Below are 18,182 nucleotides of genomic sequence, written 5' to 3'. Positions count from 1 at the left end.
ATACATTAACTTAATACATAATTATTTGTATTACACCTAATAATTATTTAAAACCACACCATATTATTTAATTAACAAATACAGTATACAAATTAATGATATTTAAAAAAATATTTTCACACTTTTTAGTGAAATTCGTGCTTTTTTGGGCCACGGTGGAGCGTGCAGTGTTTTGTGCTTTATCCAGCAGCAACCTGATGAGAAATATCTAGACCAAAATCATGTTAAATAGTTATAAAGAAATCTTTGAAGAATTTTTACTAAAAGGGAAATATATTTTGGACAAAGGATAAAATCAATCACAACACCTGAAAAGTTGAGAATATTATACAAAAACATTAACTATAATTATAAAAAAAACAATACAAAAAAAACAAGTAACTCTTTAGTATTTTATTAGCAAAATTATTAATACTAAAATGATGTTAAAAAACTGTTAGCTTGGTTTATATGTTTTGTGTAATGTGTATTTGAATAGTGTTGGCGTTTTTGAAAATAATAACCACATTGAGACTAATATTAAGATGTAGAAACTTCAGCTGACTTCATAATTGTATCTTCATTTTTTTATCAAAAAAACATATATATTTAATTTGAATTTATAATTTAATAACTTTCACAATTATTAATATAAAAATTGTAATTTGAATACAAACTTTATTAACATACTGAATAGTTATTACAATGCTCAATTGTTATATTAAAAATATAAGTTATATAAAATAACTACCACTACAATAATTAACAATCAAAAATGCATATTTTAATGGTAAACAATTGATTGTGTCAAACAGTAATTATAATATAATTCAAAGATTTAAATGTTAATTAAATAATTATTAACTACCAACAATCTATGGTCATAAAAATTAATGCTTGAGCATCTTGAATACTCTTCTCTTTATGGTGTTTAAAATAAATAAACAATAAGACAATTTTTGCATTAAAAAAAAAAAAAAAAAAAATTGATACATTCATTTATGTAATAATTACTAATAACAATCCTATATGATATATTTACTTATTAATTATTATTATAATCATTAATCTTATATATTTTATACATTTAAAAAACATATACTATGCATGTAATTCATGTAATTATACAACTATACAATAATAGTTAAAATTTAAAAATCAATATGATCTTAGATCTTCTTCTTAGTTGTACTTTTTTTATTCTTAGTGGTATTATCAATCACAACACAAACGTGCATAAAAAAATGAATAATACAAAATTATTCAAAATAATATTGTTGTTAACTGGCAGTAATAATACTGATGAGAACAATATTTTAAATTTATATTTAATTATGTATCCCGCAAACAATATTTAACATTCTTTGACCATTTCAGTTATTTGTTTTCAGATTAAATTTAAAATTATCTGATATCCAATCAATTGATAAAAAAAAAATGTTGAACTTACTTTTTCACAGTTTTCTCTAGTTCCATTTTTTCTTTCGTAGTCTGCATATTTTCTCCAGTAACCATAACAATATGGATATAAATCTAAAAAGGCATCATAAGCTTCACGTGCTGCTTCAATATTTTTCTGAAAACAATAAAAATAAATAATAGAATTTGTATAAGTAACTTGATTGAATTTTAAAGATAAACTTTATAAATGTACCGCTCCATCAACATATTGTAATAAGTAGGTCCAACCAATAAAGTCAGATGGATCATCACGCACAGTTTGCCAAAACTTATCAAGTTCTCTAAGTTTTTTGGATTCTTTTTCTTTATCACTCTAATAAAATAAATTAATATTCATGTTAACAAATCGTACAAAAGTATATAATAACAATCTAATTAAATAATAGACATACAATTTTTGATCTTTTCTTCAATGAACTATCTTTGCTTGACCTATCTTTACTTGGTGTTCTTGAACGTTTTTTGTCAACTCTTTTAGAATCTTCTTTTCTTGATCGATCTTTAGATTTAGAATCTAGAAAATAAAAAGTTAAAATAAACAAAATATTTAAAACAAAAATTTAAGAAAAATAAATTGTAATAAACCCTTTTCAATACACTCTCGTGTTATACATGAATTTTAGTCCTTTAGAAGTATTAAGTTAAAAAAAAAAAAAATTAAATAATTCTTAAATTGTGTGTATGGTATACATTAATATTTAATAATAATTAAGTGAGTGTGGCTTGGCGTGGCGCGTTGGATGCTACCTATCTGGGCTCATAGTGGGAAAAAAAAATTATAATAATTAAGTGATGAATAATAATACAATACAAAATAAGGTATTATTTAATTCAAATGATAAAATTTACAGATAAAACCTCCAAATTGACTATGAAATGCTTAGTAAATTTGAAATATTATTATTATTCAACTTATATTATAAATTTACAGTGAAACAATGAATGTATTTATTTTACGATAATATACTTATATTTTTTATTTTTTTCTATCACCACATTTTTGGGACACAATTTAAAAAACTTGAAATTTAAACTTGAATGATTTCTAGTAGTCAATTGAATCTAGTTAGTGTCATATTTTTTTTTTTTTTTTTGTAATTAGAAATTCATAAAAATAATTTGTTTTATATCTAAGTTTTGAAAATTAAATACAATATTCTTCATAAGTGATTTTTATTGAAACCATCAAATCTAATAAATATTTAAAGACAATTATTTTCTATAAACAAAGTTCAAATTTAGACAAAATTACTTATTTAAATGATAAATAATAACAATGTTAATTATTACGGAAACTTAAAACTTTTACCTATATTATAAAATTATGAATTTAATAAAATTATGCACAATATTTTTGATAATTTTAACTATTTATATGATGAATTTATTTTTACTGTTTTACAGTATTTACAGAAAGATTAAATTAATTTTTGAGTTAAATGCATTAATATAGGATGGTAAAAATATATATTAAAATTAAAATTAAATAATACTGATAATATCATAAAAGCAATATTTTCAGAAAATTTACATACTTATGATATGGGTTAACAGACCGTTTCTGCTCAGAATCAATTTTTGTATACAATAATATTTATCATTGAATTAAAATTTAACAAAACCATAATAGTAACCCATTTGACATCTATTGTATAGTTGAGTGGTACCCACTTGCCTACCTTTTTTATAATAAGAATAAAGTAGAGGTACATAGTTTATTGATTGTTTAGTTTAGATTAACTTGTATTTAAGTTTAAAACATTTAAGTGTGCATATTAAACATTACCTAATGTATGGCATAGTCATATCCATTTATTAACATTAACCATTATTTATCTGGCCTACCTTTTTATAGACATAATCATTATTGTATTTCATCATTTAATTAAAATTTGATTAGTCCATTACAGCAACCTACTAAATAGCTTAAAATCTACTATATAACAAAGCAACTTTTTTTTTTTTAATAGCTTATAATTTAAATGTTACTAGTCAATTATAAAGTAATTTAAAGAATTCACTTAATATTTAAATATAATCATTAAATTGGCTAGTTTATTGATGTTGGAGGCTTAAGAGCCAAACATATGAACTCTCAAGTATGTTTGGGTATCTAGTCTCCACATTACAACATTATACATATTGGTCAAGATCAAAAAATATATTGCTAAATCTATTATTTATTGATATTAATTAATAACAAGAGCTGTAATATTATATTTAATTATAAGTTAAATAAAATAATAAAAAAATATATTTATCATAGACCTATACTGATAGTTAAACTTTGTCTAAAAAAATAGCTGAATTAGTTACTGGTTAAACATAAATTAGAGGTAAATTCTTTAATGATATATCTAACCATTATAATAAGCCTATATAATATATATACATATTACATATACAATATGATTGGCATTAAAAATCAAATAGGTACCATACAATAACCAGGGTAGTTATAAATTCATAACATGAAATAATTGTTCATAAATTGCTTTTAAAAAATTAAAAATACTTAATAACTATTTCATCTATTTATAAATGTTAAATTATTTATGCCTTGTAATCTACCAGATATAATAGATGGTACTAGAGAGATCAATTTTTAAAAAATTTTATAATTTTAATAGAGATTGCAGTAAAACAAGAAAATTTGCCATAAATTATTATTGCTATTATTCACAAAAAATTACATATCCTATTAACACATTAAGCTCCTATAAATCACTTTTATTTTTACTTCACCTGCAATAAAATTTAACAACAAACACATACATGAGGTAAAAAAATTACCTGATTTCTTATCATATTTTTTCTTGTTGCTTTCTTTTTCTTTTGAATCTTTTTTTATTTTTTTAGAATCTCTTTCATACTTATCTTTATCATTAGCAATTGTTGTTTCAACTTCTATTTTATTATCATCCTACATAAATATTAATTGTAATTATATTTTAATAAAAAAAAATATAATAAAAAATAAACATACTTCATCACTATCACCAGCTACTTCGTCACAAACAATCATTTCAGATAATTCTAGTTCTTCTTTACCATCTTCAGAATTATTTTGACTATCTTTGGACTCAAGATGGTTGTCATCTTCATTATTTTTTTTGTCTTCATTTCCATTTTCATTTTTCATTGCTACTGAATTATCTTCAAATTCATTTTTATTTTTAAACTAAAACATTTAATATATTAGTTTAATTTACTTAAATATTTTATAAAATATGCATATACTAATTTTGTATCAAGCGCACATCTAAAACACCCAATACTTCAACAAATACTTAATTATAATTCTTTTAAGTTAATAGAATACTTAAGTACTTTATTAATTATAAATATTATAATATTTTGAATTTATATAAATCATTATATTTAATAATAGCTAAACTAGGTAATGACTTCAATAAATTAAAATTACATATACGTTTCAGGTTTAAATCTAACTAAAAATACAATAACACTAGTTAAATGTTACAAATGAAAAATATAGTATTTTTTAAATTTAAAACCAATATACATAACTCAGTGTAGAAAATTACCTCAATTTCGTTTTTAAGATCAGCTAAACCATTTGACTCTTTTGATTTGTTCTCATTTCCATTTGATATTTTTTTTTCCATTTTAATCTATTTATTAAATACAAAATAGAATAAAATAGGTAATTCAATACAATATATATATAAATATATATTTAACTAGCCGACCCATCATGGCTTTGCCTAAGATTAGTTGTTTATTTTGCCTTCGGATGATATGTAGAATTTTTTATTCAAATTTTATAGTTTAATGTGATTGGTAAGTAAATATAAAAATAGTTAGTGAAAATGAATTAAAATGTTTCTAACAGTATTAATGATAAATATATTTTTATAAAAATTAATACAGATACAAAAGAAATGCTAATTAATCTGTTGTTGATAAAAATTTTTTATAAAACTTCTGAGTATATAACGTTTTTTTGTTTAATCTCCTGTTGAAATCAAAATCATTAAATGATATGAGTCCCCAGTTACTATAATACAATCCTCCTTCCCTCACCCATTAGAGAGAAAAAAAATTAAAAAATGGACGATGTGGTGATATTTAAGAAAATATTTGGTACAATTTTTGGAAAAAATTAAATAGTATTGTCACAAAATGAGACAATAAAAAAGCCTGTTCTTTTGCTGATCTCGAAAAAAGGCCCCAAAAATTAGCTTTTTTTTAATTTTTCAAGAACTTTATAATTATTTTTTATTAACAATATTGGTACTAAAACTTTCAGCAGACTGTCAGGTATAACAATAAAAAATTTTAGTCAAATCTATTCAGTAGTTTTCTCAGTTATTATATGAATAGATTTTATATTAAATAATTTAACAATGAATTTATTGATTTACTTTAAAATAATTTATTAATTCAATTAACAATCTATAATCATACCTATGGATATATATTAATATATTGTGTTTTAAAATAGAAATCTAACATTACAATAGTACTGAATTTGAAAATGCGCATAAAGATTAATTTGCTATTTTTTAAAAAAGGTGTAATCAAACTGTATATAAAATATAATTCATATGTTTATTCTGAACAAAACTAAGAGAGCGTAAGTATGATTTTCAAATCAACAATATAACAGAGAAATTCACCTCTTTAATAGTATATCACAAAAAATGAATAACAAAAGTAACATATGGCTAACAAGTTATCTCTTATATTTATATTGGTCAATTTAAAGTAACAAAAAATATTAAACAATAGCATGGAATAGTTTTATGGGTAGTAAATATAATAGAAACAAGTAATAAATAAAGGTGTTACTCTTCAAATGACTATTTTTTAAGAAAATTACATTGACATAAACATAACTTTGAAATGTATAAATATTCACCCTAATTGATTATTCAAATTCTAAATACACTAATTTAAATAATGTATTGATATAATATGTATAATTTTATTATTCTAAAAAATCATGATACACTTTTTCACAGATAAAATATGAAAATAAATTTAGTTTGATTAAAATTATAAAATAATTTACTATTAGTTTACTACTAACATAGTTGAATAAGTCGAATTAAATAAAAAGCGTATAACCTAATGTTTTCAATAATTCAAGCAATGATCATTGACCAAAGTCTTTAAATAGTTTAATTTTATTAAAAGGTATGAGCAACAGCTGAAGTATAATAAAGAATAATCAAATCTTAAGTTCAAAATATATTTATTATTAATTTAAACATAAAAAAAAATATACAAGTAGTAAATAGATGTTAATTACAAACCTTTAATTCTTTTTCATCAGCATCCACAGAAGAAATTAGTTTTTCTAATTCATCATAAACTGAATCAGATTCCCTTGCACGATTAGTCTTTTCAGAGTCTGACGACATTATCTTTAAATTTATAAATAAGTCTTTAATATCCTTAAATAATTTTTAAATTGTTATAAATTGTTATAATTGTAGCTTACTATTTTGTAAAGTGTTATTACTTCTTTCAAATTATGCTGATTCGTTAGGATGGAAGCTAATAATTATTATTGTATTTGTACTCTAAGACACTTAAATTACAAAATTGAAAATATTAATACAGAAAACTATAACAAAACATACTTCATAATAATACACAATTTTTATTACAAATTCGCATTGTAAATTAACTCTTTATTTAGTTAAAAAGTAATAAAATGTAAAGTTAAATCTGTAGACACTATACGGTAAATGCTCGTAAAATTTTCTTATAAGTACATTTGTAAACTACGGGCTAATATCGACAAAATTATAAGCTATAAACATTGAAAGAATATTATGATGCAAAATCACCAATAGTTTAAAATTAAAACTTAAAAGAACCTAAAACTTAAAAAGTTAAAATTAGTGTTAAATACTAAATTGGTGAACGTTTAAAGCATAAATAGTGCATTGATAAGAACTGAGCAATATTAAATTGATAATAATCGCCATTTTGAAAGTATACAACACAATATTTTCTCCAAGAAATACATCTTTTCCATGACTTAATTATCTTTCATCTTTCAATTATTCATGTATTTCTACTATTAATATTTCTATTACTTAAAGTTTTATTTATTTAAATCTAGTCAATGTAGATAATCTATATTGGATTGAATGATTTAATTCATAAAATTGTAATAATCTGACCTATGTCGACTAGTTTTTGACCTCAGAAATAATGTAGATGGAGAACATAAAAATAATTATATTATTGTATATTTAAATAAAACTAAAATGTCGTTTTTATTATTTAATTGTTATTTCCCCAAAATATATATAATGACGGACATGACAAATATCTATTTTTAACACTGTTTACAATAATTACACCATAATATGCCACGGATGTTTTTAGATTCTAATGATTCTATTGCTATTATTTGCATCTAATAACTGGTGTAAATGTGTAATCACTAATTTATAAGAAATAAGAATTGACTGTTAAAATATTTTATTAAAATCAACAAATAAAAATTATAATTTAGATATTTTTTATTTATATTTAATTTATTTTTCTACGCATATTTCAACATTATGAATTATTATGTACTATAATAGTCTATAACATTAAATTGGAAGAGAACTCGTACAGTATGTTTTCATCATAGACATATAATATGTCTATGGTTTTCATCATACATATATTAATGGAAATAAATTCTATTAACTAACAAGAATTAAAGAGCGATCGGTTAGACCTAGGTGGTCGACACTCGACAGGTCCGACAAGCGGTAATTTCGTTTGGGCCACACGTTATATGCGCCGCAAATAGACTGTGGACATCATAGAGTGGACATAGTCGTATTATAGGTAGTGAATGGCTAGGGTAGGCAATTTCTACTTTCTAGGGGCGATTACTTTTTAGGGGTGCCAGAAAAATAAAAATAAAATAATATTATATTCGTACTTACCTTGTCTGGTAATTTCCAAATTATTTTTCATACATACCATGTTCATCATGATATATTATTTTTCTACGCTCATTATTTTAAATACTTTAAACATAAATGTGTTTGTCAACGATATCCGTTTATCCTGGGAATATTATGTTAAATAAAATTGACTACAAAGATTACGACCCAGAGACGCTAGGTATTCATAAATTGTCTACTCAATGACTAATAAACAGTATGTAAAAATGTGTAATTTTGTTTTTAACAATTAGGTAAATATTTTAAACAATTCAACACCACACACTACCTTGCTTTCAACTCCGGACTCCCCACTATTCAAGTAGGGAACACATTTTTCAATTTCAATAAACCATATTCCTACAAATTTTTCAGCAATATAGAATCCTCCTAGGCCAAGTATATCTCACTATCTCATCTCCATTTTGAACAATTTTTATCTTCATTAGGTCGCACGTTCATTACCAGCGGTGATTTCAACGCGAAGCACCTCCCATAATCCTATGATAGGGGTCATCAACTGAAAAGCCACGGTCCGGATACGGACCGAGAACACTTTTTTTTATGGACCCTTATCCACGGAATAGTTTTAAAATTTGTATTATATAAATAAATATTAAAATATAAAATTTATATTACACGATAAAAAAATTATTTAAGTAATTGAATAGACTATCATACTTCGAACTTCCCTCTCCAATGAAAATTGGCAGTAATTATTTTATTTCCAAAACCTGGTAAACCCCGGAACAATTCCATCCTCATATCATCTAATAAGCCTTCTCCCCTTTTTTGCTAAACTTTACGAAAAATGAATTACAAAACGCATAGGTATCGAAATTCATTAATGATAAAAAAGTAATCCCTCATTCCCAATTCGGCTTTTGTAATAAGCACTCTACTATCCACTAAATCCATCGCCTTACTGACGCTATTGCTTACTCTTCTGAAACTAAGCACTTCTGTTCTGCTTCTGCAGTTCTAAAAATTACATATTTTAACTATTATGAATAACAATGTTTATTATTTTGTTATAATTTTAAAATATTATTTTCAAGGACTTAAAAAGTTAAGACTTTTGCGTATACTATGAATTTTAGGTATTACACGGAATATTGAAATTTTCAAAATATTATAAGAATACATTTTATGATATTATTAATTTATACATTATACCAGTCAAACTATTTTACAGTGAGGTGGTAGTGACTCGAAAGTTAATTATTACAAATTACAAGTATTCATTTTTATACAATAATATAATATTCTATGAAGTATGAATGTAAACCATTAAAATAATTAAATATTAATAATATAATAAATGCAATGTTTTCGTCAAAAATTAACTTAAATCAATATTAGACAATCGTAATATCTATTATATACATTACTTTAATAGCATTATCAAAAACATGCAACATGCAATGAAATATAGGAAGGTATTTTTTTTTCTTTTTTATAGGAACATAACTCCTGCTAGGCTGATTTAATACGACGGTCTGTCAGTTTTTGTTAAGAACCGTTTTTCATTTTCAAATTTACGATACTTTTACCATATAATTCAAATTTAACACTTCCTAGTTCCTGAAGTCAATAATGCGATCCAATAAACACTAAATATAGTGGCATAGTGCAGAGCAGTAGGTACCCACTTCTCCACTTTTTTTATTATCAATTGACCACGATTGTACATTACTACATTGTTTAGTATTTACAAGTTACAATAGCTTTTCCCACAGATATGTATAATAATATTTTATTATGAATCTGTCATCTGCAGTATTAAAAAAATTGGCATATTGCCGCGTATTATAAATTTAATGAGAATATTGAATAATAAGATCTAGCACAGAATACTGATTTAGAAACTATATATGAGTCACTACTCACTAGGATAGTAGCATTGATTATAGAATTATAGGAATATAGGATCATAGAAATATAGAATAGAGATACTTACAATTCACAAACGATAATCGTCCGAGTCAGTTATCACACAAAGCAAACAGCTGAGCATGATTGATAAATACTTTATCAACATTCAACAATTCAACTTAATAATCTTAATATTTCTTCGCAATTTACATTAAATTATGATGGGTAAATGGGTAATTAATATTTAAAAACTACGAACTATAAGATATCTTACCACTTTAGTCGCTTAGTCTGTGTTAAAAACAACATACCATTAATAGTTTAATACTACAAAATTTATAATAAATTTTTTTGAAGTTTGACTTGTATTAATGGGTAGTAGATTTTGATTATTTATATAATTCTCATCTTAAAGTACAGATTCAATGAATTAAAATGAGTGGTAATTCATTTGATTATAATTCACTTTCGTTTGGACGAATAGCATCTATACCAGACAAATTAGACGTAAGATTTAATAGTTTATTACTTTATACGTTCTCTTAGTATTTTTTTTAGTTGTAGGACATACATATTGTACATATAATTGTTTGTCGTTATAAAAATATATTAATTTAGTTTTATGCCCATTACATGATGTCTTATTACCTGAATGTAAAATTATGTATTTTTAAATCACAAATAGAATATATTTTGTACATAATGTTAAGTACCTATTTTTTTTCTTTTAATATAATGATTTTTATTTATATTTTATTATTTTTAGGTTTTGGAATGTCGTGTTTGTGAAGATGTATTCACTCTTCAAGGAGACAAGGTTCCACGTTTACTCTATTGTGGACATACAATATGTCATTCATGTTTGTTACGTTTATACCAACAATGTTCTTCACTTCAATGTCCATTTGATAGACAAGCAACTCCTATAGGACCCTCAGGAGTTTGGGGTTTAAAAAAGAATTTTGCATTATTAGAATTGCTTGAACGTTTACAAAGAAACAACAAAGTAGAAATGAATATTAACTCATACTTAAATGCTGAAGCAATGGAAAAAGAAGAACAAGTAATATACTGTAACAAGCAAAAATATATTAACTTTAAATTTTTAATAATTTTTTGTAAATTGTTTAATTCATAGTTGCACATCATTTGTGATGAAAATGAAAATCATATAGCAGTTCTTTATTGCACTATATGTTGCACAAATTTATGTTTTTATTGTTCTGAACAAACTCATAGTACACGGACATTAGCTAAACACCGTCGAGTTCCATTATCAGAAAAACCACAAGAAAGACCTCGATGTCCATTACATCCATCTCATATAGCCGAGTTTACTTGCTTGCAAGATAATTGCCATCAACCATCACCTCCCTTAATGTGTTTTGTGTGTAAAGATTATGGGACACATAAAAATCATAAGGTATTAAGAAGATACCAAATCTGCATGTTTTATCTTTATCTTACTAACATACAACATAGCAATTAATTTGCGTTCAGGAATACCAATTGTATGTTGTTAACTTTAATATTAGTTTTTTTTAAGTATAATAAATTTATATTTAAAAGTTAATTGACCTAAAATCAAATTTAAAATTATAACTATATTAAATGTTACAATTTTAAAATGTTTATTATTTTTAAAATTTAAAAAAAATAACCTTTGATGCACTTTTATAGTATTTCAACTATTAAATTTGATAAATAGTCTATTCATTTTAATATTAGGACGCCACACCCGCATGTATTATCTTTCTCTTATAGACATACAACATACCAAATTTTCACTAAGCAGAATCTATTTTGTGTTGTTAGCTTTAATATTTGAGTAAATTTACCTATTATCAAACTTAAAGGTAAGAATTTTATCTAGGCCATCACATAGGCTTTTATTGATATTATAAATTTAAAATGAGTTATTAGAATTTTAAAGTTTTAATATTTTACATAGCTATAGCTTAAATTTTAGTTTAAAATTAGAATATCAATAAAAGCCCTTGATGTGGCCTAGATAAAATTCTTACCTCTAAGTTTAATTATAGGTAAATTTACTTTAATACTAAAGCTAATAACTTAAAATAGATTCTGCTGAACAAAAACTTACTATGTTGTATGTATGTAAGACAAAAATAACATGTGTGTGGCATTTTCTTAAAGTTAATAAAAATAAAAATTGGTTCTGCTGAATGCAAATTTAATATGCTATACATTTGTAAATTGGATACAACACATACGATTTTGTCTTCCTTTTAAGAAATGTATGATGTTTGATCAAATATTAATTCTTATGCTTTTATATATGTACATCTTATACATATTTCAGCATACCTTAGTAGAAACTGAAGCAGAAAATATACGATCAAAAGTAAAAAGTGCTGGACCTTTGATGCGTAATTTAATGGAAGAAATGAATGACACTATTCAAAGATTAGGTAAGCGCCTGTAATATTGTTCATATTAGTAACAAAGAACTATTTAAACAAATTGACTTCAAATTTGTAATAAATAAGAATCGTTGCAATATTAATCATTATAATTTTAATCAATTTAAATTATTTGTTATTAATATTATAAATAATACAATTTTTCAGATCAAGTAATGTTACGTTTAGAAGGTTTAGATTCAAATGGCTTAGTTGATGAAGAAAGTAATCCTGGTACGTGTTCTTTAGCTCGTGCTAGAGTTCAATTATATTTCCAACATTTACGCGAAACATTACAAGTACAAGAAGCTGCTGCCTTAAGTGCTGTTGATACACATGTAAGAGAAAGATTAGGCTCACTGAGAAGCTTGCAAGAAGATTTAGCATCATCGTTATCACAAGTGGCTGTTATATGTGTGCAATGTGAGCAAGCTGTTCGGCAGGATGATTTCCGTGTAATATCTGCTAGTGCAGATATTAATCAGGCTCTAAATGTAATTGAAAAACATAAACAGATGTTTACTGAACTTGGTCCAGAACAATTACAACCTGATCCCAGTATACCTATAACTTTTACAAAAGTGAGTACTTAAAACTTATAATTTATAATTTCAATTAATTGTTTAATCGTTGTAGGATAATAGAGTGCATATTGGACCAAAAATGGAAATTCGTGTTGTAACTTTAGGATTAGATGGAGCAGGAAAAACTAGTGTACTTTTTAAATTGAAACAAAATGAATTTATGACTATGATTCCCACTCTTGGATTTAATGTAGAAACAGTTGATTATAAAAATATGAAGTTTACAATATGGGATGTCGGTGGACAACCTAAATTGAGACCATTGTGGAAACATTACTATCTCAATACACAGGTTCGATTTATTAAGATACAATTTTATTTTTAAATTAATAAGTTATAATACATCATACAACATCAATAATGATGCTATCAAAAATGTTTTGCATAATTAAATATAAAATATACATTGACTCCAGAGTATTGACTTGTAAATATTCTAATATCAGTAACTGTGTTGTTTAGGCAGTTGTTTTTGTAATTGACTCCAGTGACCAACAAAGATTATTAGAATCATCTAACGAGTTATCTAAGCTGATGACAGAAAAAGAATTGAAAGATGCTGCATTATTAATTTTAGCCAACAAACAAGTATGATATTATTTTTCTTCAAATTAATTTATTAATTATAAAACTTTTTTGTTCTGCTTTTTTAAGGATATTCATGGATGTGTTACTATTGAAACTATTACAGAATTATTTGGCTTGTATAAATTGTGCTGTGGGCGTAGTTGGCATATACAAGCTTGTGACGCACAAAGTGGTGCTGGTCTTCATGATGGACTTGATTGGCTTGCTAGACAACTGGTTGCTTCTGGTGTCCATGATCTCAACTTATAACATGATGTTTAAAAAATATATTTCTAAAATCATATGATTTGCTTTAAATTACATACATCAACTATTTATTCTCCTTAGTTTTTAATACAAGTATTTAAATTATACCTGAAAATATGTTTTATTTTTTGTTGAGATTGTTCCTATACTTTTCAATTTTTAATGTTATTGTTATTTTGTCTTTCCATTGATTTGAGAATATCGTGCTGAAAATTATTTAAAAATATTCTTCTGAATATTATTGCCATGTAAGTTGAATACTATTTGAAACCAAAAAACTACTTACTGTATACTTAATATAAGAGAGAAAAGTATCATACATAATAGAAACCATGTTTGTAAATAGAAGTCTATATTTTGGATCTAAAAATTTGAAATTAATGTATTGTGTTGGAACAAAAACAGCACAGTCAACCTAAAAGTATCCAATAATTATACAATTAATTTATACTAATAGAAATTTAAGAAAGATATTTATTAATTATAAACAAAAGTTATTTTATAAGTAAATAACAATTCAAATTTTAAAAGTAATTATTTTAATTATAAATTTTAAAAGTTTTAATTACTATTTACTAATAGTTGGTAAATAAATGTTTGACTAATTTATTGTGTAAAAAAAAATCATTGGCACTTATTTTTACTATGGGACTACAATGTTAACAACTATTTTAGTACTATATTTGAATGTTAGCCAAATAAGTAGTGTAACTTAAATTAACATAAAAAACATATGCATTTCTAAATAAAAACATTCAACATAATATTATTTATACTTATTTTTAATCAATAATATGTTATGATAATATTTATTTATATTTTAAATAAAGTATAATTTTTTAATTAGAATGCATTTCTTGTTATAGTATTGATAGTACTTATATCTAATGGTTATAGAAATTATTAACAAAATTTATCTTCAAACAGTTTGCACAAAACAAAATATAATTATTTCCATTAAATGTTATCCCATTAATAATTTAATTTATTATTGATCGGAAACCTTTCTAGAATAATATATTATTTTGAAATCAATGTAGGGGACTTAATAAATTTAAATTTATATTCACTGTGACTAGGCAACAATTGTAGCTTACCAAAAATATCATTGCACATTTGTCTTTAAATTCTTCATTGATTTTGTCCAAAGTCTTGTGTTCCAGGAAACCAAGCCCATAGATGAACAAGGCGATTATAAGTGGTGTGCACAACGTTTGATCGATGAATAACTTTTTGGATATCGTAAGTAGGTCCCTGGATGGATATCGGTTGTCCAGTGATCGATAAAAGATATGCTGTACCGATCCCAGAATGCTACCTATCACAGCAATTCGCGCTAAACACGTTCGGAAGCATATCAACATAAACGGTACACTCATTATTCATTAAAATCTCTTCGAAAACACCTAATTACAAATTGTTATCAGCTTATAAAGATGAAGGGAGAAAAGAACTTATTCACTTAATAATTTAGATTTTCCAACATTTTTACGATTTTTAAGAATTTCTGAGGAAATAAAAATCCTTAGAAATCTGCCCCAACCAGAAAAAGAAATATGCACGACAAACAATGAAGAATGTAAATTTCAGCTATACTAATACTATTATTATATTTCTTGCATATTATATAGATAATTAATGTGTAGCTATAAGATATAATGTTGGTAAAAAATGCTATTGAATCATTTTTAATTTGTACAGATTTCTTAAATTATTTGTCTGTTTTTTTTTTTAAATTGTAGTACTTAATTACTTTTGTCTTAATATGATAATAGACAATACATGATATGCTTTTATTCAAATTTTAGCTTTAGTTGTAACTTAATTTATATATCTAACTATTATTTACTATTACTAAGGGTTTTTTTCTATTGCAGGTCACAGGCATAAGCACCGAATTAACGGGGGGAGGGGGGCAATTACTGGCGTACTTTGATTTTAAGGGGAGCATCGCCCCCGTACTTCAATTATAACAAAGGTAAAACCATAGACATAATAAGATATCTTATTATGTCTATGGGTAAAACATAAAAAAGTATAATGCTTTTGTGTAAGTATCTTTGGACTTATGCAAGATTAAAAATATGTTTATCAATAAGTGCTCGACAAGAAAAAATACTTTTGGATTAAAATGATTATAATTTTAGATAATATTTTTGTAAATAAAATTTAATATAATAAATTTAATTAAAAAAACATTATATTTTCATAAACATTTTTTTTTTAAGTTTTAACTGAAGCCAATTAAGAGGATCGAGATTTCCTTTACAGTGGTTTAAGTTTTTTATTTAACCCCATGCTAATAATACCTATCTAAAAGTCAGTGCCCTGCAACTCGCAGGGCTTTTTTCCTAGATCCATATGAAATAACCAACAATAATTTTGCTAGCCCTCCTCCCTCCAAAATATTGACAATAATTTTCGATCATAGGTATGCATAGGTACTTGCCGGTTCTTGACCAGTCGTAACCCTCGGACAACCCGTGATAACGTTCTACGCTCTGTTGCGCGACGTCACCAATACACATCATTGCAGATCCGCTGAACGTATTGACGGAGAAGTGATATTTGTTAAACACGTACACCGCCGTCCGTGTCATTACCGTCCAAATTTTCCTCCCCGTAGACATTATTATGAATGTAATATTAGTTTATTTAAAATATTTTATACCGGGAAGTGTGTTCGGTTGAAAAAACGACAGGAGACAAAATGAAAAATGTTCCGATCTACACGCGAATTTTGGTTTATCGACTATCGATGAATTAATAGTATATACTGTGGTCCGCAGTAGTAGGTATACTACAAGGTTTATTATTTTTAAGTAGTTTTTCATTTTGTATGTACATTATTAAACAATCTTGGCTAAATGCCGGTAATTTTGAATAATAAAATAGTAAATACCACGTAGATATAAAAACCTCTGCAGCATATTGAAATCGACGTGTTGTTCTATATGTTAATTGTCATACCTTTGAAGCTTTGTGTTTGATCACGGTTTTTTAACTTCGAACATATAGGTAGCCAACGAAAAATAAAAAATGAACACACGTCTAATTTTAAAACTACAATTTATTTTGTTGGTTAATCGTTAAAACTATTATAGGAAAATAGGCAATAGGTACTAAGTATAGTAGTAGGTAAGTAGGTACTTGCAAACAATTTTTTCATAGTTTTCTTGTTATAATTTGTAATTTATTTTGGGATTAATCATTTTTTTTTTAATATGTAAGTTATAGTCCACTAATTTCAATTAATAGTAATTAGTTATTGTGTATATAATAATTATAATATATAAGTCACTAAATAGAAATAGGTCTAAGCATATGCACAAAATGTGTACCTATTTACAGTTTTAGAAGGGGAAGTGCTGGAAAAATCAAAAATCAAATTATAATACAAATGTACAATCATAATTTAAGACGTTATACATATATGGTATAAGTGTATAACGGGAGAATAATTGAATTTCGGAAAAGACAACAAATGATTTTTTAAAGACTAGGTACTATATTGTACTCGTTTAGGTACCTAACTACATAAGGTCCCTTATTATAAATAATTATACCCATCAATTGAGACGTAAATATAAAAATTTATTCTTTCTTTATTGTAATATTTAGGTACTTTTTAATAATGATCTAGTATTCTAGTATAAAATCAATGAAAATCAAACATTTAAAAAATAATTACAATATATATCTCTAGTTGTTTCATAATGTAGTGTGGGTAGTTGTAAAAAATTAAATTATTAGTTTGTTCTAATAAATAGGTCATAAATCGTATATTATAGTGATAAATTTACAATTTTATTATATAGAATATAAGTAATCTTTTTACATTTTGTTTACAAGTAATGAGTTACTTAATAGTATTTAATATTGTTACGTATACATATACAGTAGATTATAAAGGTATACATCAGAGTCATCAGACAGCTGATGACTAATGTCTATATTAATAATTGTTGTTTATATTTAATACATATTAAATAATGAATAATGACATGATGATTAAATTACCTACCTGCTATTATTGATTTTATGCTTTTATATAAATATATAATTGTTCAATAAAATAGTTGACAATATTTACTATTTTA

At 24.7% G+C, this 18,182-nt stretch overlaps 3 protein-coding genes across 3 annotated transcripts; 1 reads left to right on the top strand and 2 right to left on the bottom strand.

The window, feature by feature from the left end:
• Positions 1-46: 46 nt before the first annotated feature.
• On the bottom strand, positions 47-7,042 carry LOC112601470 (pre-mRNA-processing factor 39-like). The gene is made up of 9 exons (XM_025349111.1): positions 6,911-7,042; positions 6,723-6,833; positions 4,989-5,075; positions 4,427-4,621; positions 4,234-4,363; positions 1,833-1,954; positions 1,634-1,753; positions 1,430-1,555; positions 47-208 (listed from the first exon to the last, which is right to left on the bottom strand). Exons 2-9 carry the CDS (start codon positions 6,828-6,830, stop codon positions 68-70), a joined length of 1,029 nt encoding a protein of 342 aa, XP_025204896.1. The 5' UTR covers positions 6,831-6,833; positions 6,911-7,042; the 3' UTR covers positions 47-67.
• Positions 7,043-10,442: 3,400 nt separating this feature from the next.
• On the top strand, positions 10,443-14,153 carry LOC112601551 (E3 ubiquitin-protein ligase TRIM23-like). The gene is made up of 8 exons (XM_025349241.1): positions 10,443-10,748; positions 11,008-11,304; positions 11,380-11,664; positions 12,565-12,673; positions 12,833-13,245; positions 13,301-13,540; positions 13,711-13,836; positions 13,903-14,153. Exons 1-8 carry the CDS (start codon positions 10,677-10,679, stop codon positions 14,083-14,085), a joined length of 1,725 nt encoding a protein of 574 aa, XP_025205026.1. The 5' UTR covers positions 10,443-10,676; the 3' UTR covers positions 14,086-14,153.
• Positions 14,026-16,847, bottom strand: LOC112601553 (mpv17-like protein 2). Its single transcript, XM_025349243.1, has 5 exons — positions 16,532-16,847; positions 15,180-15,418; positions 14,369-14,497; positions 14,191-14,288; positions 14,026-14,108 (listed from the first exon to the last, which is right to left on the bottom strand). Exons 1-4 carry the CDS (start codon positions 16,710-16,712, stop codon positions 14,235-14,237), a joined length of 603 nt encoding a protein of 200 aa, XP_025205028.1. The 5' UTR covers positions 16,713-16,847; the 3' UTR covers positions 14,026-14,108; positions 14,191-14,234.
• Between the last annotated feature and the right edge of the window lie 1,335 nt (positions 16,848-18,182).

The sequence above is a fragment of the Melanaphis sacchari genome, unplaced genomic scaffold, assembly GCF_002803265.2.
Source record: "Melanaphis sacchari strain LSU unplaced genomic scaffold, SCAv2.0 Contig79_pilon_pilon, whole genome shotgun sequence".
Taxonomy (NCBI): Eukaryota; Metazoa; Arthropoda; class Insecta; order Hemiptera; family Aphididae; genus Melanaphis; species Melanaphis sacchari.
The sequence above is the reverse complement of the archived record's forward strand: the minus strand, read 5'-3'. Positions and strand labels throughout refer to the sequence as shown.